General features: G+C 34.7%; 1 protein-coding gene across 1 annotated transcript; it reads left to right on the top strand.

Annotated features, from left to right (window-relative positions):
- The first annotated feature begins 284 nt into the window (after nucleotides 1–284).
- LOC149949679 (uncharacterized) lies at nucleotides 285–25,402 on the top strand. The gene is made up of 4 exons (XM_090169267.1): nucleotides 285–298; nucleotides 3,682–3,917; nucleotides 12,308–12,558; nucleotides 25,076–25,402. The coding sequence occupies exons 2-4, from the start codon at nucleotides 3,711–3,713 to the stop codon at nucleotides 25,296–25,298; spliced, it is 681 nt and encodes a 226-aa protein (XP_090025393.1). The 5' UTR covers nucleotides 285–298; nucleotides 3,682–3,710; the 3' UTR covers nucleotides 25,299–25,402.
- Nucleotides 25,403–25,406: the final 4 nt, after the last annotated feature.

Below are 25,406 nucleotides of genomic sequence, written 5' to 3'. Positions count from 1 at the left end.
ATCAGCGCAAGTCCTGGGCACCATATAAATGTCACCACAATTAAAATGGTAGGTATCTCTGTTTTTTTGCATATAGTTTCGTTTCTTGGAGGGCTACGGCCATTGGAAAAGTATTTTTTTAATAACAGGGCCAGTTCAGGAAGAAGGGAAGGATGGCTACTGGTATTTCATTGTAGAATGTTAAAATGAGAGCTTTGGTTCTTAGGCATTTCTCATCTCCGTATGACCAAGATCATCAACAATTCCCTGTCGGATGTCACGATCTGTGCTTGAGGAGGTGGAAGCCTTTGTTGTAGTGGTATGTAGCCTTATTTAACACTAGTGGCCATTGCACTGTCTATTTTTTCTGGGTAAAAGCCCCCAGGTTTTCATAGAATATCACGAAATATATGCATCATCATTTTTATCAAATGCTTTGAAGAGTGGTCTGAAGGTATGGTGGTTGCTTTATGTATAATAAATGGCTTGCTCAAAGCAGTGGAGTTTGAGCTAGAACTATGTTTTGAAGGCGGTGTAGTGTCCTGTGATAATCCGGGAAAATGGGCTGGTTGGAAGTTGAAGGGCTGAGCTTGAGCTTGGCTTTTATATATTTCAACAGCTTTCTTCTTTGGTTTGCAGGCGTAGTATGTGTAGTTCATCTCGCTTTGATTTATATTTTTGTGCGATTGCTGGAGGCTGTATTTTACAATTTATGCATATTGAATGGTTTGTATATACTGTTTTTTTCTGGGTGTGATTCACCACAATTAGAGCATAATGCACGTCCTTGACATTGCCTTTGAAGGTGGCCAAATTTCAACAGTGTTTACATTGGACACGTACCTGAAATTTGCAGTAGTATAAGATGATTTTTTCGATAATGATGTTTATAAATTCAGATAAGACCGTTTTACTGTTATCACCCAGATGGCGTATATTGGCAGTAAGAACCTGCTGATTGTAAAATTCAGTCCGGATATCATCGATAGACATATCACTCCACCGTTTAGAGGAATTCTTGGATTTCCTGTTGCTTTTATTTTTACTGTTAGTCCACATAGTGTTTTGAGAGTAAAAATTTTGTCTTCTGGTTCAGGTATCTTATGTTTTAAGTAAAGAACTCCACTTCAAAGAAATGACAGTTATTGAATGGCCCTAGCGTGTTGCAAATTTCTTTACCCAGGGTTTTATGTCCAAAGGATTTTAAAGTTGGTGGGATGGTATCCGAGATGGCTTGTTGTGGAATGATAATGAGCGATTTGATAGTTGTAGTAGAGTGAGAGCTAAGAGTATCCGAAGCAGAATCCTAATCGATTGAATCCTCGTCAACATCGGTATTTCGTTTGTCAGATTATTTTTCTTAGGCTTAAAGTAAGATTTTTCGGCAACATGTTAAACATTTAGGTTCAAGGCAGAATACCGAACTTCACATTACTTGCTATTTTGCTGGTTTTTGTAGGCCTAAAATTCTATAACAAAGCATTTTAGTACCCATGTTCATAGGACATTTTTGACTCATAATGACTTAAAGAACACACCTTTAAATATATGACTTAACATAATACCCTGTATAAAAGTATAAATCAAGTGTTCTAAACGTTTAAAAACAATGTTCAACATTTTGAACGAGTCTAACCAGATTGATGGATCAAATTTAAACTATGTAAACAATTAAATTAACTACTTTAAAAAATCGAATCCAATGTTGTAGGTGGATTTATGAAATGGAAACCTGATTCATTATTTGAATAATAACTTTCGTTATATTGCCGTTGGATCCCGACTGATTTTATGATTTATTATCTAGGTTGAGAAAATAAACACACACATTTCATACACAAATAAAAGTAAATAAAGCATAGCACTTCTACAACTATTATTTTGGATCACAATAATACGATGACTCGATGTCTCTCGAGGTCGTTTTAACCCAAAAAAATTTTAACAGTTAAAGAGTTTTTCGTCATATGGCTTCCACTTGGACAATCTAATTATCCCTCTGTCGGTTCTAATAACTCCCTTTTATCCCTTTCACAATTCTTTTATTTAAAACAATAAGATTTATAATTTTTAGGCCTTATATAAAGAAAAATAATTTCTTAAAAATATTTTAAAATCTATGACACGCTTCCGAATCCCAGTTAATTTCATTCGTGGATTCCAATAAAGGAAGAGGCGTGGTATTTGAAGTACTAGACAAAATATTTCTAGCGAAAATTAGGAAATAACCCAAAATTTTCGAAAAATCCATTAATTTTACCTTTATCCCTCTGTTCCAAAATAAAATCCCTTTTAGGTCGGAAAAACCCTAAAAAAGGAAAGAATCCCTCAAAGTGTAAGCACTGTTTCAAAGCCCGCGTTCTCATTCTTCCACGGTAAAAAAACCAAACGAAAAACTTTGGTCGAGGGTATGATACTTCGGAATTGGAAGGTACATCAGCGGCAACAACCCCCGAGCGGTACCTTCCTCCACAACAGTGGCTGTTGCCACGGACGTCACTTACACCATCAGCTAATTTTGAGACACGAATCATCCGTCCGTGGCAATGTTAATAAAAACAATAGCCCTTATCGTAATCCACTCAATGGGTGAATTGCAAAATTTGTAGGTAAAAAGTGACAATAAGATCCTTTATAAATGAATGATTTGGCAATTTGCTATTTTCAATAACATTGCAGCCATCTATCGGTTTACATAAATTTGCACTGAATATGGCAGTGCGTTCTTAAAATTAGTCTCGCGCAAAAGAAACATCTTCGTCAATCGTGATGATATAAAAACGTGTGTCAAAACTATTGAAGTTGGCTGTACTTCTGGTATTCGAAAAAAACATTTACATTATTGAAACTGACAAATTATAAGAAATGTATTGTAATAATCAAAAACCATAAAAATTATTATTATACTAAAAACGCTATCAGTCACGAGCTCCAACTATTATCAACCTCTATACATTTATGCTCCGAAGATGCGCCGAGCTTAACCTATGCATTGAAAGAAAACAAAGTCGGTACAATAACAATAATCGTCTAGGGTATTTCCCAAATCAGCTATCAAGGTTTTTGCCTTTAATTCGGATGGCTGGGTAACAATTTGTAGAAGTATGATGCCAAACCCTTAATAGCAGGCGAGCCCACAGCTCTCTTTTCTTACTGTAACGAGTTTTTATGAAAAGGTAAAACGGAAGAACTTAATTAAAACGCCATTCAACAGTTGAAGATATAACTTGCGAACTCAACGCGGAAAACCTTCTTCAGTTGTCTCACCCACTGCGAAAAGCTTTAATAGAATTAAAATCCTCTTGCTGCTACTTAAAAAGTATTAACCACTCCGTCATCCTAAATAGTCTCTGAAGAGTTCATTAATCATTTCTACGTAACGGACTTTGTTCAAATTAGATAAAAACATCATCGAGACATGCTGCTGGATGCAGCGGCTTTCGAAAAAAATAAAAAACTTATATAGCCAATATCATTTCGTATTTACTGGAAAAATAATCTCTTAAGTCGCTCATTATCAAGCTAATGAAATTTTCAAAACATTGAAAATGATTCATAGTTTAAGTTTCAGTCGGAACAAGCACTCCGTCGTTAGCCGTATACAATCAAATACTTCGAAAAGTAGTGTTTAATAAAACTATTTTGCTCATTTCAAAGCTTTTAGTTTAGTTTATTTATTAATTTTATACTTGATAACCACAGGTACAAGCTCAGGAATTAGTGGCAACCGGATGTCGACAACTGTTCCACTTTCATTTTGGTTATTCGGGCTGACGAATTTAACGATATACTACGGCGACTTGTTAAAGGCGTCGACAAGCGTTAGCAGCGCAGATCAAATCAACTCGTTACAAGAACTTACCGATTTATTTCGCCAAGGGACACTTCGAATATGTGTGTTCAAAGGGACCTTCTACGAAAGTTACATTAAAGATTTGGTATGGAGCCTTATTTTTTTAGATCTGCTGAGGCAATTATATTTTTTAGAGTTCACGTTTACAAATAACTTATTGCGAATTATTTAAAATTTCACATATTTAATAAAACAGTTGCCACTTAATGCTAGTTTCTTAAGCATTAAATTAAATAAAATACAAAATTTAATTTAGTCATTTTTCTTTTTGGGCACAGGACTTACGCTTTTCTATTTCAGAGGTCCTTGTGACACTTTAGTACCACCATAAGTTAATGATACCTCTAAGTAGACAAATGGCTATGCTGCCTATGGCGGATATGCTTGTCCAAATTGACCTATGTCTCTCCGTACTGCGTATCAAAGTAGCCTTAACATACACTTGGAACTGCCGAAGCTGACGTTTCTTTAATCCCGTTTGGTGCAAGGCTAGCTTGAACCTCCCCAAAAGAGATAAATTTCGGTATTCCCTTAGATTTACTTATTTTATTTGTTGGCGGAATTATAAATGAGACTTAACTAATAACTCATTTATTGTTTTAATTAAACATTTAAGGCTGCAATACGTGCCCTGGAATTAGGACAGAATGCCTCTAAAAAAATGCTTTTATCAAAGCAGTTTAAAGGTAATTTATGGGGGGGGGGGTTGTGTGTTGGTACCTAGAAAGGTACAGATATTGCTTTAGATTTTAAGAGATATATTTTGCAATTAATTTCAAAAGCCAAATATATTTTATTACATATCATCAATTTTCCTCTCCTTTTCACAAATTGATATTCATATTTATCAGATGGAAATGTATATACTTTAAAACCCTTTCCTTAAATTTGAGCCTTGAAACTGTAACAGGAAACTGTTAAAATATTAAAATGCAAAGGAGTACGCGTCTACGTGCAGGGTTTTCTATTCGAGGGGGGGAGGGAACTATATTGGTAATAACTCACTTTTAAAAAATTTCACCTTTTTCATATGAAAATAGCGATAAGAGACAGAAAAATACACTAACTTTCAAACTCATAGGAAGCAGATTTTTACTTTAATAACCTTATATCTGGCTCTTTGTTTAAAAACAGTCGTCTGCTACGGTGTCATCACTAGTTTGAATAAATAAGAAAGTACATAGTTATTGTAAAGTAATTAGCATGCTTTTTTATTTGTATTTAATTAAGATGTAAGCGAGTTTTACTTTCATTTAATTTATAAATTCTGTCTGTTAGTTTGCATTTTATAATATTTTAAAATGAAGTGGCACTTGGTTTTTATTGTTATTTTTAGGGCTTGATATTGCTTAAAACTTGTTGTACTATGCTACCCAATAAATTAACTCCAGTTTATTATTATACTGAAAACTATATATATTACATTTATCATATTTTCACATTAAATTAGAGTTTGAATCATGACTAACAAGATGCTAGCCTGTGGTTTGTGACTTGGGTATTAGCTTAGCTGATAATTATTTTTATTATTATTAGAATAAAAATCCGGATCAGTTCTTATCTTTTTCTGGATATTACTGGAAAACATTACACTCCCCTTTCATAGTTACAGTCTCTCTATAACCCCACCCCCCTCCCATAAATTACCTTTAAAATGCTTTGATAAAAGCACTTTTAATTAATATCTGGCTCTTTTCCCTGCCCTACAGGGCATATTTATCGTAAAATTTTTTTTGTAAATATAAGCCATAAGTAATCATTCAGTTTCAAGATCCAATAATCAATAACTTAATATCGTTATTTGTGGGTCACTTTGAATAAACAATTTATGTAATTGTCATTTCCGGTCACTCGGAGGTCATTTCAGTTTTTTTTTTAGAAGTTTTATAACTTATCGCTTTAGAGTAAAAAATGTTAGTTTTGTTAATGACAGATCCTACACTATGATTCAAACCAAAATGTAAAGAAGCAATATTAAAAATTTTGAAGACTAGAGTTTCAATTTAATAAGAATTCTTAAAATTTTATCAATTAAAGGTAGGAGCTACAGAGATATCAAAAATTTAACAATAATAATTCTTGATTCGTGCCTTTCCAAATGTGTAGTAATCAAAATTCTTTAAATTTAGTAAATTTCACTGTGCACAACCAAATCATTAACTTCAATACTTGATTCATGCATTTTCCAACTAAAATTTACCAGATTTGGTCTTGTCTTTAAAAAACAATTTAAAGAATTCAGTTACATTTCCAGTTGGAAAAAACACAATTTAAAGAATTCAGTTACATTTCCAGTTGGAAAAAACACAATTTAATAAAGTAATTTTTTCAGTCTCTAAATTAGTTAATTAAAGAACCAGTGGAATTTAAAAAAAAATAAAGCATTTTGTGGGCCACAGTAAACATGTACTTTGCTTCCTTAGCATTGGTACTATCATATGTAACATAATTACTCATAAGAATGCCTCTGTATAACATTTCCATTGAAAAAATTCAATGAAACCTTGTTTCACGCGGAACATACATAAAGCGAACCCTAAAATGCAAAAATGCTGATAATCCTTGCGCTATTGAAAAGGTTACCATGGAAATGAAATCATGTGATCGCGAGGCACGAACTAAACTTGACATGGGCAAAGCCAGAAACGCGCGAGGAATTCTCACTAACTTCCGTTTCCCATCAGTAAAGTTGATGACGCTTATTTCGTCACGGAATTGTAATTGACGTAATTAACGTCATATCCCGTGAACAAGGTTTCATTAACGAAAATGTTTTTATGGCATACTTATGAGTTATTATGTTACATATGGTACTATCCATTAGTATCACTCGTTCACTAAATAACATCATTTCTACTATAAAATCAATTTTAACTGAAGAATAAGACTCGGCTCGTTGATTTTTCTACTGTTAATTTACCAGATATCCTGAAATTAGAAACAAACTACCGAGACCTCACACTGTTAACAATGGTGTCAAATTGATCAGTGCCCACTATAATTTTAACCATTGCTGTCACTCCTTCATTTCAGTTATATTAAAACTGAAGAAAAGGACTGGCTTTTCAACTGCAAATTAAACAGAATTATTTTCACAAAATACCTTAAGACCAGGGCCGGATTAAGACTTTATGGGGCCCTAGGCCCAAGTTAATTTTGATGCCCCCCTTCAATAGCGAGCGAAGCGAGCTAGGCGCTTCCTCAATTTATAATTGAGAAAGGAAGGAAAATTCATTTTGCTGATAGATTTAGTATGTCGTCAGGGGCTAGACGGCAGTCCGTCAGATAATGTGACAATCAAACGTTTTTGGTTCATTAGGGTGGACGCATTTACTAAAATATTTTGTGAAAAGTAAATGATTAAAGCAAGCTAGTCAGAGTTTCTACTGATCTGAAATAATGTATATCCTCCCACATAGGGTCAATTAAGTTGCCCCCCCCCCACCCTATCATAGAAGAAATCCAATAAGTGGAATCGATTGCGCTCCTATGCGCCACCATTTTTTACCCGTGCGCCGCTATGGTTCTTTCAAAAAGTTAAAAATAAAATGGGGGGGCAGTTTAACGATGCCCCCCCTACTTCATTGTATCGACGAATACGTAATAGCAATCGATTGCGCACAACATGCGCTCTTATGCTCCACCATCAGTTTACTATGCGCTGCATTCATTCGAAAGTTAAACACGAAAACCAGTGGGGGGGCTAACTTGATGTCATAATTCAATAAAAAAATATTTGAGGTACGGAAAAGGTAGCGCACGTCATGCGCTCTTATGTGCCACCATTAGTTTTGTTTGCGCCAACATAGTTCTTGTTATAATAAAAATAGCGAAATATTAGCAATCTTACTTATGGAATCAATTTCGCACGTCATGCGCTCTTATGCGCCACCATTAGTTATGTTTGCGCCAACATTATTATTATTTTCTACAAAGTACAGTTGGTCGCAGGGTGAGTTTGCTTTCCTGCTTACGAACAACGACGGACGCAGGAAAGCTAACTCACCCCGGAACATTCCTTGCGACCAACTCGGACCAACTGTACATAGCCTTAATTTGTAGGCATACTACATCGCGGTACTAACCTGATCGAGGGAGGAAGCGACTCGTAGTTCTTTACAGATTTGTATGAAAGGAAGGTTTTCCTTTCGATCGTTTGGCTTAGTAGCTTCCCAGCTCTTTTTTAATTTCTGGTGACTCAGCAAACAGGAACTGTGATATTTTCCTTCTGCAGCTATCAAATCTCCTCCTGCACTAACCCTGACATGCAGCTTGTAGTCAAAATTAGACAAATCCCAAACTTTATCAATCATGTTTTTTGTCATTATGAGCTTCAATTTTTCCTCTCCTTTTACCTTCTGACATAACAAGCATTTTTCCCAGTCAGTTTTTCCTGTCCTTGAGCGAGTCAATAGATTGCTTTTTGCATTTTTATTTTCATCCTGTTTTTTACTTTTGTCATTTTCTTCTTTAGTTTTTCAATTTTGTCAGAAGAAGTAAAGGTGGAATAACAGCTTTTGTGATAGTGCCACGTTAGATCATATTCCTTAAGCAATTTCAAAATCCGTATGATTGCCTCACTGAACTGGCTGTCAAATGCCTCTTGCCGTTCTTTCGCTCATTTCAACAATTGTGTTCTACCATTCTCTCCAATCTTTGACAAAGCTTGTTTCGGACTCTGCTTCTGACATATTAAACACAAACTGAGATAAACTGAGTCACTGCCAAACGTGGTGTCTCACATACTAATATAAAGCCTAAGGAAGTAGAAAAGTGATACGAAGAGAAATAGCAATACCACAACCACAAAACTAAAGTAAAACACTCTCCATATAATTCAGATTTCAATGAAGTTAAATGTACCAACACTAAAGAAGGAAAACAAATTCAGCCATAACCTCATTTGCTTTCACCATGTACGTAAATGAAACGCACAAAATTAACCCCGAAGTTGCAAAAAAATACTTCCGACAAAGAAACAATAAGATATATCTAACAATAAATTTATTCCGCTATTTTGGTTATATGAAGAACTATGTCGGCGCAAACAAAACTAATGGTGGTTCATAAGAGTACATGACGTGCGCTACCTTTTCCGTACCTCAAATTTGTTTTGTTGAATTATGACATTAAGTTAGCCCCCCCACTTGTTTTCGTGTTAAGCTTTCGAATGAATGCAGCGCATACTAAACTGATGGTGGAACATAAGAGCGCATGACGTGCGCCATTGATTCCATAAGTAAGATTGTTAATATTCAGTTTTTTTATTATATCAAGAACAATATGTCGGCGAAAACAAAAATAATGGTGGCGCATAAGAGCGCACGTTGTGCGCAATTGATTCCATAAGTTAGATATTTAATATTCCGCTATTTTGGTTATATGAAGAACTATGTCGGCGCAAACAAAACTAATGGTGGCGCATAAAAGTGCATGACGTGCGCTACCTTTTCCTTACCTCAAATATTTTTTTGTTGAATTATGACATTAAGTTAGCCCCCCCACTTGTTATCGTGTTTAACTTTCGAATGAATGCCGCGCATAGTATACTGATGGTGGAGCATTAGAGCGCATGACGTGCGCCATTGATTCCATAAGTAAGATTGTTAATATTCCGGTTTTTTTATTATATCAAGAACTATATGTCGGCGAAAACAAAACTAATGACGGCGCATAAGAGCGCATGACGTGCGAAATTGATTCCATAAGTAAGATTGCTAATATTTCGCTATTTTTATTATATCAAGAACTATGTTGGCGCAAACAAAAGTAATGGTGGCGCATAAGAGCACATGACGTGCGCTACCTTTTCCGTACCTCAAATATTTTTTTTGTTGAATTATGACATTAAGTTAGCCCCCCCACTTGTTTTCGTGTTTAACTTTCGAATGAATGCAGCGCATAGTAAACTGATGGTGGAGCATAAGAGCGCATGAAGTGCGCCATTGATTCCATAACTAAGATTGTTAATATTCCGTTTTATTTATTATATCAAGAACTATATGTCGGCGAAAACAAAACTAATAACGGCGCATAAGAGCGCATGACGTGCGAAATTGATTCCATAAGTAAGATTGCTAATATTTCGCTATTTTTATTATATCAAGAACTATGTTGGCGCAAACAAAACTAATGGTGGCGCATAAGAGCGCATGACGTGCGCTACCTTTTCCGTACCTCAAATATTTTTTTATTGAATTATGACATTAAGTTAGCCCCCCCACTTGTTTTCGTGTTTAACTTTCGAATGAATGCAGCGCATAGTAAACTGATGGTGGAGCATAAGAGCGCATGAAGTGCGCCATTGATTCCATAACTAAGATTGTTAATATTCCGTTTTATTTATTATATCAAGAACTATATGTCGGCGAAAACAAAACTAATAACGGCGCATAAGAGCGCATGACGTGCGAAATTGATTCCATAAGTAAGATTGCTAATATTTCGCTATTTTTATTATATCAAGAACTATGTTGGCGCAAACAAAACTAATGGTGGCGCATAAGAGCGCATGACGTGCGCTACCTTTTCCGTACCTCAAATATTTTTTTATTGAATTATGACATTAAGTTAGCCCCCCACCTATTTTCGTGTTTAACTTTCGAATGAATGCAGCGCATAGTAAACTGATGGTGGTGCATAAGAGCGCATGTTGTGCGCAATCGATTGCTATTACGTGTTCGTCGATACAATGAAGTGGGGGGCATCGTTAAACTGCCCCCCCCCCCATTTTGGCCAGAGTTAATAGTGCATAAGCTGCTTTTGACTTAAAATTATTTATTTCATCAGCTGTAGCTTTTTCCCTTTTCGGCCTTGATTCAGTTCCAATAAATATCTCCCAATATTCCCTTTCACTTAATATTTGTTCTATATCATAACCCCAGCTTCTTTAATTTACATGAATCAATTTGATAGTTCCATTCTCCAACAATCGGGCGTCCGCCAGTGTGATTATTCAAATTGGTGTTATAATATAAACGTCGTCTTGAAACCGGCAAAAAAAAACCCGGCCTCGGCGAATTTGTTGGCGGAATTATAAATGAGACTTGACTTATAACTCATTAATTGCTTTAATTAAAACTAGTTAAATATATATATACATTTTTTCAAAAGAACTAGCTTATTCTAGACTACAGTTAGAGTTAATATACATTCCCTTCAAGGAGCAAACAAAACATGCTGATTCAGTGGCGTAACTAAGGACCCGCCACTTAGGGGGGGATGACATTTTCACCAAATAGGGGGCCCTTTCGTTTTAAGTATTGATTTTTAATTTACTTACATTTTTAAATAATAAAAAAATAGGCTTTAACTATTGTTAAAAATTTAGAAATCTTACACATATCCCCAATATTTTCAGAGAACTTGTAAAATTGGGGGTAAATTAAAAAAAATGTTTTTTATAAAGGGCCCTAAATTTTTCGTTACGCCACTTTGCTGATTCCTCAATGGGTGAGCATTATCAGACTGAGCTGTTCTCTAAATTACATAGGTCTAATTTATTACGAACATAAGAACAAATTCAAATTCAAATTCAAAAATGTTTTTATTTATTTTATCATTACAATACGGTGTTGAGGGCCAAGTCTTCAAGCGACTTATAGCCCTCATTTTTTTTACATTAATAAATAAAGTTAATTCGGGAATAAAAAAAATCAAGATTTCTTAAAAAAACAAAACAACAAAAAATATAACAATTAATTTTCACATAATAAATTTAAAAATCATTTAGTATTTTTTCTTTAAAAAATTTTGTGACTGCACCTACTGTCTTTAATTCCTGTATTTGGTTAAAATATAAATTGTATAGATTTACACCTTGATAGAATATTGAGTTTTGTTTTTTGGAAGTAAGACATAAAGGTGGTTTTAACAGAATATTTTGCCTAGTAGTTCGGTTTTCAATACCGAATTCAAACAACGTTGTATTCCCGCTGTTAGTATTTTTATAGATAAATTTTAGGCATGATATTTTATACAATTGATAAATATTGGTAAGTTTGTTTTTTAGAAATAAGTGACTCGTTGGTGCAATCCAATTTAAATTGAAAATTACTCTCAAAACTCGTTTTTGTAAAATATTTAATCTGTTTAAATTGTGGTTTGACGTATTACCCCAAACTACAATGCCGTAGTTAAGGTACGAATAGAAAAAACTATAGTAAAGGTCGAAAAGTGCGGTTCTTAGTAGGAAATTACTACTACCCCTTTAAAACCGGTTTTCTATCTGGGTTCTTATGTTCGTTGAAAGATTACACTTAGGCGTTTTTAGCCAAACTTTAACGCTCTCTAGCGCTTTTCCTATTGGTCGCAGAAGATCGCGACAAAGACAGTCAAACATCTTTACCCAACCCCTATAACACCTCAAATTTATTGCACTGACGCCTAAAACACCCTATATATTTTTCCTTTCTTAACCCGCAATCGAATCTTAATAGATTATAACTTTTTATACTTTTTTAATGAAATGTACAGCCTTCATCGAACGAGTACGGTGATCTATATAGAAAAGTGGCTTCTCCGATGACATTCAATTTCATCAATTTGCCCCGTCTAAACGAAAACAAAATGACTATCTTGTATGCTAGTAAAAGCTTTGGTTTTCGGTTGCTCTTATTCGGCATAAAAGACTTTCAATACTCTATCGTTAAAGAGCACTTATACAACCTGCGAGCAGGTCTTGGATTCAGGAAGGATTTCCCGTGCAAGGATGGCTTTAATTGGGTGTAAGTTACAAAGTTTGCTTCAATAGTATATTTAAAAATAGGGAAATAATTATTTTGTTTTTTTAAGTAAAACTTTAGTGCAACTGCCCGTGATCAGAATGAGTTAAGGAAACTAAGATGGAATTATGGAGGGTTTTGATACCAAAAGAACGCGCCAAACGTTTATACCGACCACCATGGCTACGTTCAGTGAAGCTTAACGGTCTTATACCGTTTTACGTTTGCGTTGATTCCGTTGAGACTTTTTATCCTGTCTTGTTGAACGCTTTCTTACGATTGTTGTAATTTTTATAAAATATCGTCTGCTGTATCGTCCGCAGCTAGCCTTCCCGCGTGCTGTGACGTCACGATTCCGTTTAACAACGAAGAAACCAGCTGGTAGAGCAGGTTCAAATGTTTCAGCAACGGTTCAGCAACGCTACGTCACACCGGAAATGAAAAAAAGCGTACAGTATAAAACCGGTTCCGAAATACTGCAACGCTTAATTTGTTGCAAGCTACTGAACGTAGCCTAGAACTAACGCCCTTTCTCTACTGCATCTTTATGTTCATTTCAAAGAAATTTTCTGCAGTTTATTCTTATTTCTATATTCATTTCATGTATAGGGTAACAGGGGCTGATTAACCCTTTCGGCGCCTCTAGGAACAAAACCATGCCTAATGGTTAATACGCCCTTGTAGGGTATCCAGGCATATTTACAAAAAACTATATATCGTAGAATTTAGAAAATTTCACGCTTTTAAATATCCCATAGATGTCGATTTATCTTGTGAATTTCAGATAAAAGTTTTTTTTATATAATTAGATAATTCTTTTTTGTCTTGTAATACGATATATAAATAACACCCGACTTTTACAAAATATATTTTTTTAAAACACTGTCATGTTTCTGTGTTCCCACTTCGTCGTCACGTGCTTGACTTTTTTTTCAAATATCTTGAAATTTATATTTTATTGGTATGTGATAAAAAAATGGTTACAATAATAAAGTTGTAGAACCTAGAGCCTAAAACTAAACATAACCTTGAACCTATCAAAGAAGACCTATATTTCAATTCGTTATGATATCATGGAAAAAACAAGTTGGTATTACCCCAAAATAACTTTTTTTAAACCATTGTTATAAACATTTTTGAAAGCGTACGGGTTTCAGTAGAATATAAATAATATTTTATAGGGTTACGTACCTGTACAGTGGTAAGTTATTAATCAAGTATTGAAAGCCCCGCCATTTCCAATTATCTCATTATTAGAAAAACTTTCTCGTTGTAAAATAATGTTTCCGAAGTCGTTATAAATGCATCGATTTTTTTGAAATTCCCAAACAAGGAGATGTCTTTGCCTTTAACTTTACGAAAAGATACGTTAATTTTCTTTTAATAATATATTTAAAAAAACACTCTAGTAAAGAAATTTTTTACCTCTCCGAGGGGACAAAGTCCCCTAGGAGGGGTTATACAACGACCGTGTCTGTCTGTGGGTCTGTGGGTGGGTCTGTCTGTGGGTCTGTGGGTCTGTCAGGCCTGCGAACGCGTTCGCATTTTCGGTGCAAAGTGTAATCACTGCGTACGCAGTTTCTCGAGATCTCTGCGTTCGCAGTTGCTAGTAAATAGGGAACAAAGTCGAAAAACCGTGTTTGCAAAACCACCGTGGGACGGTGAGCGTTAACGGATTAATTTGCAGTCGGGGTTGGTTTGGTGGTTTTTTTTCGTCAACGCTCGCCGTCACGACAGGTTTAATTCAGTGGTTTGGATATTTCGCTATTGTAATGTTTATGTGTAGGGTGGTAATGTTGTGTTATTGTTATGACGTTTGTGGGTGTTGAGTTTGTGGTGTGTATGCACGGGTGGTATCTCTCCAACTCTTTCTCATTGACTTTTGGGACGGACCGAGTGCTGAGTGTAATGCTACCTCTCAACATCCAATGGCAGGGTTTCCACCAATTGTTCACGGTATTCGTCTTAGTATCAATTTGCGATGGCATTGGGCGGGTTTCGAACCCTAGACCGCCTGTTTGACAGGCGGACGTTCTACCACAGAACCACCGACACTTATTACGTTTCATTGAAAATTAGACCTTCAGCTTTATCGAAAGCGTATTTAATAGAGTATGAAATTTTGGTTTAATTGAAATAGAGCAAGATTTCGTGGAAGATTTAAATTATTGCATCGAAGAAATTCTAATTTAGCGATTTCTCATTTGATTAAAAACAAATGCGTCACCCAGGTTTCGAACCCTGGCCGTTCAGTTAGGCAGTCGAGCGCTCTACCACAGAACCAACGATAACTTCAAGCTATACTGGGTCATTCCATGACAAAACGACCTAGTTTTTTTTAATTTTAACACCCGACCCCTTTCGATTTCGCCAAAATTTTGTATACAAGGTGTTTTGGGCCTAGGAAAACGATTTTGACAGTTTCATAACGATCGGTTCAGCCGTTTACGAGATACAGCATACGCGTTTTTTCAAAAGTTCGCCTTGACCCCCTAAATGTTTTCTAGTATATCTTATGACATAATTATCGCAAAATCACATGTAATACCTCATTTTAAAGACAATGCGCACCCTAATATGATCTGGGCAATTGGTATGACTCTCATCGAACCTCGAACGAACAAGTAGACTCGCTTTCTAAAAAACTCTCAAGGGTTTTTGGCCTATTCCACATCTGCCGCGTAAAGTTATGGTGGAAATGTTTCACTCGTAAATGTCGTATGGTATGGGTATTTGGAGAAACACTTCGAAGTTAAATACCGAACGTATACAAAAACTTGAATCAAAATTATACTATGCCCCCTACCTAGCTAATACAAAAATGTTTTTTCCATAAAAGCAAAAATTTTAATGTAAAACAGCAATATAATTATGCAAGCCTTTTATATATCTATAAACATAAAAAATTGGAATGTAAAATCACTGAAATAAATACAGCCTTAAATCAAAAGAGGTCAAATAAAACAATAAAAGAGCCAAAATGCTATACCACTTAAAAATCACATCGATCTTCTATTAAGGAGCAAAAAACTTTAATAGTCTAGAGGGTGTTATTCAATCGGCAGCTAAATACATTTAATTCATATACGTAGATGATAAGTTAAAAATTTTAAACGACGATACGTTTTGGGTATAATATTGGTTATAATGCTCAAGCCTGGTGCTATAATTGGAATGATGTTTTAAATCTTTTAAATAGTTTAAATCTGTTAAAATAATGAGATTGATGGTTAGTTTTCGGTTTAATAATGTTTTTTTAATATACTATAATTTATAAGAGGGAAGTCGCCAGTTGACTTAGCCCTCTAACCTCCATGTACATTTTACTAAAATATATAAAAAATGGAATTGAATTGAACCTAACATAATAGTTAGGGGTGTGTGAGTACTCAATTATCATCGAGTACCCGACGTTTTTTTAGGTCGAGTACTCGAAACTCGAACTCGAATAAGAAAATTTAAATACTCGTCGATTATCGAGTAGTAAAAAAATGCCTTATTCGAGTACTCAACTACTCAAATAAGCCGCCTGCTAAACTCGTGGAGTTATTTCCCCGTCGATAATATGCAGCCCGTCGTGTAATCGTCTAAAAAACGCCACACTACCCCTCTATAAGAGTCTCTTTCTCTTCGTCTAGCCCTTTTCTCCACCGATGAAGCGTTTTATTTTATCTTCAACGCGCGGCTGCGCAGTACACAGCTATAATATGAATAAATACCACCGTTACCTGGTTTAAAACTTCACTTTTCAAAATCAAATGTGATAACTTGTCAGGTAACTTAGGCAAAATTACCAGTTGTTTGGATTGCATTTCCGGTTTTTTGGATTTTTAACTTAATTGTTATAGTTTTAAATTTAACATGAACTACCTCTGTGATAATTTTTCACAAGACTAGAATTATAAATACCTGTGATAAATAAACTAGGTCATTTTATTGTAACTCTTCAGATTTTAAAGTTATTAAAATTAATTAAATTTTGTAATTAGCTACTGGTTTTTCTTTAATCGACAACCCCGGGCGATTTTTCAAACTACTCGAGTACCCGAACTATTTTTCTTAAATACTCGATACTCGAACGAATAAGGAAAAATTTTAGCTTAATCGAGTACTCGAGTACCCGACTAGACCAAAATATTACCCGACTCGACTACTCGACGAAAGCTTGTCGAGTACTCGATACCCGACTCGATCACCAAAACCCACTACTCGCACATCCCTAATAATAGTGTGTTTCGCTCAATTTCACGCCAATGAAACTTCGTGTTTTTCAATACAATTATTAATTAAGAACATAATAGTTTGAGATTTTTTGGATTATAAATCCGTTAAAAAAAAGGTTATTGTGAAATTAAAAAACAATTCTTGAAGTCATTCAAAAATCAATGAAGTCGGACATATTCAACTAACAAGATATAGTTTCAATATAATGAATATATTTTTCTCCTTTCTATGTATTAAATTTATACGTTACAGCCAGCATGGTTTAATAAAAATTAATCTTGTATACAAGAAGTAAAGCAACACTTTTATCGCCTCACTTTTTATACAGTTTGATTAAATCATCATCTCAATTATTAATATTAAGTTAGACGTAATTTGTGAATCGTCTGATAAGGCCCGAAATGAAACCGAGGGATCCGGCCAGGTAGCCTGAGGCCAACAATAAGAAAGTGCTTTTGAGGTGTCGCAGTCGGATATAGTCGACGGCCTCTCCTTTCGCTGCCACCCACATTTTATTCGTCGTCAGAGGGCGCAGCAGTTTTTCTTCCCATTTGGACAAACAACCAGATTCTCGGAGAGCCTCGATCCTTCAAAAGAGGAAAGGTATTAGAAAAATCATTTCAACATTTTTAGAAGCTAGTAAAAACAAGTTGGCAAGCCAAAATATACCTCTCCTCGGAAGCATTGTCCCTAGTGGTATTAATTTCTCGAGATGACCCTCTAAGTTATATCTCCCCAATTCAGAGTTATTTACTAATAACGTAATCCCGGTTCAATCCCGCCCGGTATAAAATTTTAATTTGAATTAAAATAATTGAAACGAAACAACAGAGATTAATTTGTTCAGAATATTATAAATTAAGTAGTTACAACAGTGAGTTAGACGAACTAGAACAACGCACAATTGAATTTAACCCTATTTACAAAATAATTTTATCAGTTAAATGTAATACGAAGCAAACTTTAATAAAAGAAATATCTACAGAGGGTATTTGTATTTTTATCGCTTACGATATAACAACACAGAAAACCTTCTTTAAACCACTTCACACGAAAAAATGATAATTAAAGCCAACAATACCGCCCAAAAGCTCAACACAATCAAAATTAAAATACAACTAGCGGTATTTATTTCTCGAGATGACCCTCAAAGTTATATCTCCCCAATTCAGAGTTATTTACTAATAACGTAATCCCGGTTCAATCCCGCCCGGTATAAAATTTTAATTTGAATTAAAATAATTGAGACGAAACAACCGAGATTAATTTATTCAGAATATTATAAATTAAGTAGTTACAACAGTGAGTTAGACGTACTAAAACAATGCACAATTGACTTTAACCCTATTTACGGTACAAGTTTAGCAGTTAAATATAATACGAAGCCAATTTTAATGAAAGAAATATCTACAGAGGGTATTTGTATTTTTGTCGCTTACGAAATACTTGCCGCATAGTTAACGCTCATTTTATTTCAACGTTCGCCCGATCAAGATACCGTAGATATCTGGTAGTGGACGACTCGTAGACTGTCGGAACCATCCTGTTGACGTTGTGACACATACCGCATGAAAAAGACCAAAACCGTCCAATTTCCAATATCATATAATGACTCGCACACCCCGGATATCAATGACTGCATTAGGAATCGTAGATATCCAAATATCCACACCACCAAAAAACTTATTAACAAGAAGCGAAAAACTTACCATTCACAAAGCACAGAAAGCCACTAGACTATACGTATATCAATAAATGACCGTAGAGGGAATAGTTAGGGTTCTTTATAAATAAACACAAACGAACCCAATTGATGAACTGCATTAAACATCTTAATCAGCCGAGAAAACGTTTAAAATAAATTACGACCGAGTTGAAAACCAGACCAACTTGATATGTTGTTAATAAATGAATTATTAAGCTTGAAAACCCATACGCTAAACCTAATAGATAACAATATACGACTGAAAAAACTAAATAAATTACAAAAAACTAACGGGTTCTACCCTTTATCTTATCTGCTGACTGCGCTAAAACAAGATTTGACCATTAAATTTTTTGAAAATGCGACGTATACACTTTGAAGGTTCCGTCAAAAATTATCCTTTCCCAAACGTAAAGGTTCTCAAAACATTAATACACAAAAAATAAGTAAAAAGGTTCCTCCAAAAAATGAACCATTTTGCGGAAGAAGTAAATAATTTTAAAAGAATAAAAGATAAAACAAATATACAACCGCAAAAATAAAACGTCAAATAATAGAAGAAAAAAATCTTTAACTCCATTCATTAAAAAAACCCTAAACAAAAGTACCAAATTGAAATAAAGCAACTTATTATATTAAACAAGATTAAGTCTTTATAATTTTTTCGTAAAAAACCACATTAGGCCTTCACAATTTCATTCGTAAAAAAATTCAAGACTTTGTTAACTATTATGCTTACAATGAGTGTCTTATTTGCAGTGGGGTCATTCCATGACAAAACGCCTGCCACAGAACACCCGACCCCTTTCGATTTTGCCCAAATTTTGTATACAGGGTTTTTTGGGCCTAGGAAAACGATTTTGACAGTTTCATAACGATCGGTTCAGCCGTTTACGAGATACAGCATACGCGTTTTTTCAAAAGTACGCCTTGACCCCCTAAATGTTTTCTACTATATCTTAAGACATAATTATCGCAAAATCACATGTAATACCTCATTTTAAAGACAATGCGCACCCTAATATGAATATTTAATCAGAGTTGTCATTTGACGTAAATGTCATTAAAATCTGGGCCTTTAAATAATTTGACCTTTGACCTTGCCCAGACACCTCAGTCGTAGGTCAACGATTTTAGCATTTTTAAAATTCCCACTATCGAATACATAATAATCACTCAAAATCTCAAAGTAATATTTGTAGTTTTCACATTTTCACTTGACACCCAACTGCTATCGATCCTTCTGGGCCATGTGTATTTGTCCGAAATACCAGGGGGACGCAAAAAGTTTACAAAGAAGTCTCCAAACTCTTCTGATACTTCCTCAATTAATCCAACGTAAAGTTGGCCTTTGTAGACGCTGGCTACCAAATTTCCCACTTTAAAGTTTTCAGCCTCTTGATTTCGAGTATCTGACAATTCTAAAGTCGAAACCTTAACTGTGGTTAGCGAATCGTCATTAGATAACGGAGAAACCATGATTTCATTTAACGATTTCGGAACGAATTTATGAAACCCTCGAGTTCCTTTTACTGTTATGGCTTTAGAAAACCTTTCTTTTAAAAGTTCCTTTTGTCGCTCAATTTCTTCGTTTTTAACATAGATGAACTTGATATTTTCGAAGTTTGATAGGCAGAAATTAAATATATCTGTTGGAGTCAAAATCTGTCCAGTCACTGGTCGCTGAAGACTGACTCTTGCTGTTTTACGCTTCACTGTTCCGCCAATTCCGTCACAAGGTCCCTTGCCATGAGATGTGGCAAAAAAATGCCATTCAGCGTCCAAACCAAAATCTTGTTTGTGGCAACAGAGATTAGAAAAGTTGTATTTGTTTTTATACTGTCCAGCACATCCATCCGTAAAATAAATTAGCTTTCTAACATTAGGAACATGTGTTTTTATATTTGGAATTAGATAAGTTAAAAAACTGTGAACAGTATTGGTTGTATGTGTTCTGGTATCACTGATAATACACAAATTTAAGTGGTTAAGTTCTCCGTTTTCGACTACCCTGAAGTAGATTACGAAGGGATGCACTGTCGCTTGAGAATTGTCCCAATGGAACCCTTGTGCTTCGTCTTGAATTACGAAGGAATAGTTCTCCGCAAAATCACCGAGAACAATTACGTCACCAGGTTTTAGAGTTTTTTTGAGGTTTTTAAGATAATTAGATTGCGACTTAGATGTGTAATGATGACGCGTTAGTTCAAGTAGTTTAATGGCCAAAGAGTCGAAAAAGTTTTCAACACTCTCGCTCAAGGTCATGAGCTTTGTGTTGTCAGTTGTCACCCATTGCATGAACTTTATATTTTCAAAATCTTCTAAAAGGTTCGTTAAATATTCATTTTCAAGTAGACCATTTTTCCCAGGACAGTCCTTGCACACCCTCATCATACAATTCCTGTTTTGAGTGTCACACACGGTGAGCGCCATGAAATCGATATCACATTTTAAAGGACAAGGAGACGGTAGAGCTGATATCATTAGCTTGACATTTTGGTGATAGGTGCAGACACACACTGAATGTGTACCTGACGAACCTGCTAATACACACCAAGGTGGTCGTAGATAACAAAATGACGAAAATCCTAACGTCAAATCATGCTCTTCCTTGAATTTGTTATAGAGCTCTCTCAGGTTCAGCAGTACAAGCCTCTTTTGATGATGTTCTTTTTGACCTGTCTCGTGGTTTCTAACTGACACAAACTCCTTTTGTCCAGGTGTCATACGACTGTTATCGTCATTTTCGTAAAATTCAACGACCTTTGATTTAACGTCTTCGGTCAATATTAATCCCTTCGATTGTTTCTCTGGTAGCGAAAGAATTCCTTGACTAGATTTAAGATTCCTGCTTCGTTTGACCATGTATTCTGGTGCTCCAAATTCCTCCATTGTGCGTTGTATTCCAAATGGTGACAAGGTCAGGATCTGAAGCTTTTCGCCGTATGATGTCTTGGAGTTATTGAATTTCTCTCTCAGTTCGTTCAAAATATTCTCATATAATCGATGTTCTTCGAGCTTTCTAAAAACATCGTCCGTAACCATATTATCGTCTGTTTCATCAAGAGAAATTTCCATTGACTCTTCTAATTTGCGTTTCAATGAATTGTTCACAGCGTTTAACTTAGTCCTGCTTAGAATTGTTTTTTGGCGAGATGACAAACCTTCTGTACAAAAGTTAAAAAATATATGTATTTATATATGTATACATATATAAATTCTTTCAAATTGAATATATTTCTTACTTCTTTTAACAGGAGATTCTCCCAAGTTTATTAGAGTTTCGTTAACTGCCACTAAAGCTATAGCTTTGTCGTCTTGCGTCGCATCTCCCGATGAACAAGGTTGACTAAATGAAAAAGAATCGCTTTCTTGTGATTCTTGTGCAGTGTGAACTTCTGAAACGTCCAACTGTATTTGGAGTTCATCCTTTACTTTTTTTTTAGCAGACATAAAACACTGGATGCACAACTTATTTCCAGCGATAACTTCAATTCCTCGTAACTTTAATTTTTTGAACAAATCCAATGAAATAGTTTTTAGTCCACTCTTTCTTTCAGCGTCGTGAGTCCCAAAAGGATTCATACATTTCTTTTGACTCGTTGAATACCTTTTCATAAAAAGTTCTTCATGGTGACGACATATGTTTCTTATTTTGGACATAGGTATAGCTGTTCGGCTGCTAAGAACTAATTTGTCATCCTCGGACAGATGGTTGTTGATACCAACTGTTTTCGAAAGTGTTTGCAAATGACATTTACTACTGTCTCTCCAAAACGAACAATTTCGATCCATTTCAGGGCTTTGTTCGAGAATATACAGTTAAATAAATTCTATTTCGCTACTCAATTATCGCTGTTAATATATTTAACTACTCAATTATAACTATTATATATTAAAAAGATATTAAAACATTTTTACGTTATTAAAAACGTAATCGATATGACTAAGAGCAATATTGGGTTTTCTTGAGATATCTAGCACATTTCCATTTTAGGGTGCAGTAAGATACGCTACAATAATATTGAACGCCAGACTATACTAAGGACAAGCAATTTAGTGATGTCTTCTGTCTACAGATAACATGCAAAACTAAAAATAATATGTAAATAACTCAACTTAATTTAAGAATTAGTGTATTTGATATTCTAAACTCAAAATTACCAAAATAATAATATTTTTAATTTATTTAGTAGGTCAACTAGTTTCGTGTATAAAATAGCATTTTCATTAATTTGAGGGGTAAATTTCAAAAATTAATATCTCGAAAACTACAAATATTACTTTGAGATTTTGAGTGATTATTATGTATTCGATAGTGGGAATTTTAAAAATGCTAAAATCGTTGACCTACGACTGAGGTGTCTGGGCAAGGTCAAAGGTCAAATTATTTAAAGGCCCAGATTTTAATGACATTTACGTCAAATGACAACTCTGATTAAATATTCATATTAGGGTGCGCATTGTCTTTAAAATGAGGTATTACATGTGATTTTGCGATAATTATGTCTTAAGATATAGTAGAAAACATTTAGGGGGTCAAGGCGTACTTTTGAAAAAACGCGTATGCTGTATCTCGTAAACGGCTGAACCGATCGTTATGAAACTGTCAAAATCGTTTTCCTAGGCCCAAAAAACCCTGTATACAAAATTTGGGCAAAATCGAAAGGGGTCGGGTGTTCTGTGGCAGGCGTTTTGTCATGGAATGACCCCACTGCAAATAAGACACTCATTGTAAGCATAATAGTTAACAAAGTCTTGAATTTTTTTACGAATGAAATTGTGAAGGCCTAATGTGGTTTTTTACGAAAAAATTATAAAGACTTAATCTTGTTTAATATAATAAGTTGCTTTATTTCAATTTGGTACTTTTGTTTAGGGTTTTTTTAATGAATGGAGTTAAAGATTTTTTTCTTCTATTATTTGACGTTTTATTTTTGCGGTTGTATATTTGTTTTATCTTTTATTCTTTTAAAATTATTTACTTCTTCCGCAAAATGGTTCATTTTTTGGAGGAACCTTTTTACTTATTTTTTGTGTATTAATGTTTTGAGAACCTTTACGTTTGGGAAAGGATAATTTTTGACGGAACCTTCAAAGTGTATACGTCGCATTTTCAAAAAATTTAATGGTCAAATCTTGTTTTAGCGCAGTCAGCAGATAAGATAAAGGGTAGAACCCGTTAGTTTTTTGTAATTTATTTAGTTTTTTCAGTCGTATATTGTTATCTATTAGGTTTAGCGTATGGGTTTTCAAGCTTAATAATTCATTTATTAACAACATATCAAGTTGGTCTGGTTTTCAACTCGGTCGTAATTTATTTTAAACGTTTTCTCGGCTGATTAAGATGTTTAATGCAGTTCATCAATTGGGTTCGTTTGTGTTTATTTATAAAGAACCCTAACTATTCCCTCTACGGTCATTTATTGATATACGTATAGTCTAGTGGCTTTCTGTGCTTTGTGAATGGTAAGTTTTTCGCTTCTTGTTAATAAGTTTTTTGGTGGTGTGGATATTTGGATATCTACGATTCCTAATGCAGTCATTGATATCCGGGGTGTGCGAGTCATTATATGATATTGGAAATTGGACGGTTTTGGTCTTTTTCATGCGGTATGTGTCACAACGTCAACAGGATGGTTCCGACAGTCTACGAGTCGTCCACTACCAGATATCTACGGTATCTTGATCGGGCGAACGTTGAAATAAAATGAGCGTTAACTATGCGGCAAGTATTTCGTAAGCGACAAAAATACAAATACCCTCTGTAGATATTTCTTTCATTAAAATTGGCTTCGTATTATATTTAACTGCTAAACTTGTACCGTAAATAGGGTTAAAGTCAATTGTGCATTGTTTTAGTACGTCTAACTCACTGTTGTAACTACTTAATTTATAATATTCTGAATAAATTAATCTCGGTTGTTTCGTCTCAATTATTTTAATTCAAATTAAAATTTTATACCGGGCGGGATTGAACCGGGATTACGTTATTAGTAAATAACTCTGAATTGGGGAGATATAACTTTGAGGGTCATCTCGAGAAATAAATACCGCTAGTTGTATTTTAATTTTGATTGTGTTGAGCTTTTGGGCGGTATTGTTGGCTTTAATTATCATTTTTTCGTGTGAAGTGGTTTAAAGAAGGTTTTCTGTGTTGTTATATCGTAAGCGATAAAAATACAAATACCCTCTGTAGATATTTCTTTTATTAAAGTTTGCTTCGTATTACATTTAACTGATAAAATTATTTTGTAAATAGGGTTAAATTCAATTGTGCGTTGTTCTAGTTCGTCTAACTCACTGTTGTAACTACTTAATTTATAATATTCTGAACAAATTAATCTCTGTTGTTTCGTTTCAATTATTTTAATTCAAATTAAAATTTTATACCGGGCGGGATTGAACCGGGATTACGTTATTAGTAAATAACTCTGAATTGGGGAGATATAACTTAGAGGGTCATCTCGAGAAATTAATACCACTAGGGACAATGCTTCCGAGGAGAGGTATATTTTGGCTTGCCAACTTGTTTTTACTAGCTTCTAAAAATGTTGAAATGATTTTTCTAATACCTTTCCTCTTTTGAAGGATCGAGGCTCTCCGAGAATCTGGTTGTTTGTCCAAATGGGAAGAAAAACTGCTGCGCCCTCTGACGACGAATAAAATGTGGGTGGCAGCGAAAGGAGAGGCCGTCGACTATATCCGACTGCGACACCTCAAAAGCACTTTCTTATTGTTGGCCTCAGGCTACCTGGCCGGATCCCTCGGTTTCATTTCGGGCCTTATCAGACGATTCACAAATTACGTCTAACTTAATATTAATAATTGAGATGATGATTTAATCAAACTGTATAAAAAGTGAGGCGATAAAAGTGTTGCTTTACTTCTTGTATACAAGATTAATTTTTATTAAACCATG

Source organism: Leiobunum rupestre, chromosome 3 (genome assembly GCF_980474605.1).
Source record: "Leiobunum rupestre chromosome 3, qqLeiRupe1.1.hap1, whole genome shotgun sequence".
Lineage (NCBI taxonomy): Eukaryota > Metazoa > Arthropoda > Arachnida > Opiliones > Sclerosomatidae > Leiobunum > Leiobunum rupestre.
This window is presented reverse-complemented; position numbering and strand designations above follow the sequence as displayed.

Coding starts and splice junctions, on each gene's coding strand:
- LOC149949679 (XM_090169267.1), top strand. CDS start 3,711: ATGTCGACAACTGTTCCACTTTCATTTTGGTTATTCGGGCTGACGAAT. Junction 3,918..12,307: donor AAAGTTACATTAAAGATTTG/GTATGGAGCCTT, acceptor TGAAATGTACAG/CCTTCATCGAACGAGTACGG. Junction 12,559..25,075: donor AAGGATGGCTTTAATTGGGT/GTAAGTTACAAA, acceptor CCTCTTTTGAAG/GATCGAGGCTCTCCGAGAAT.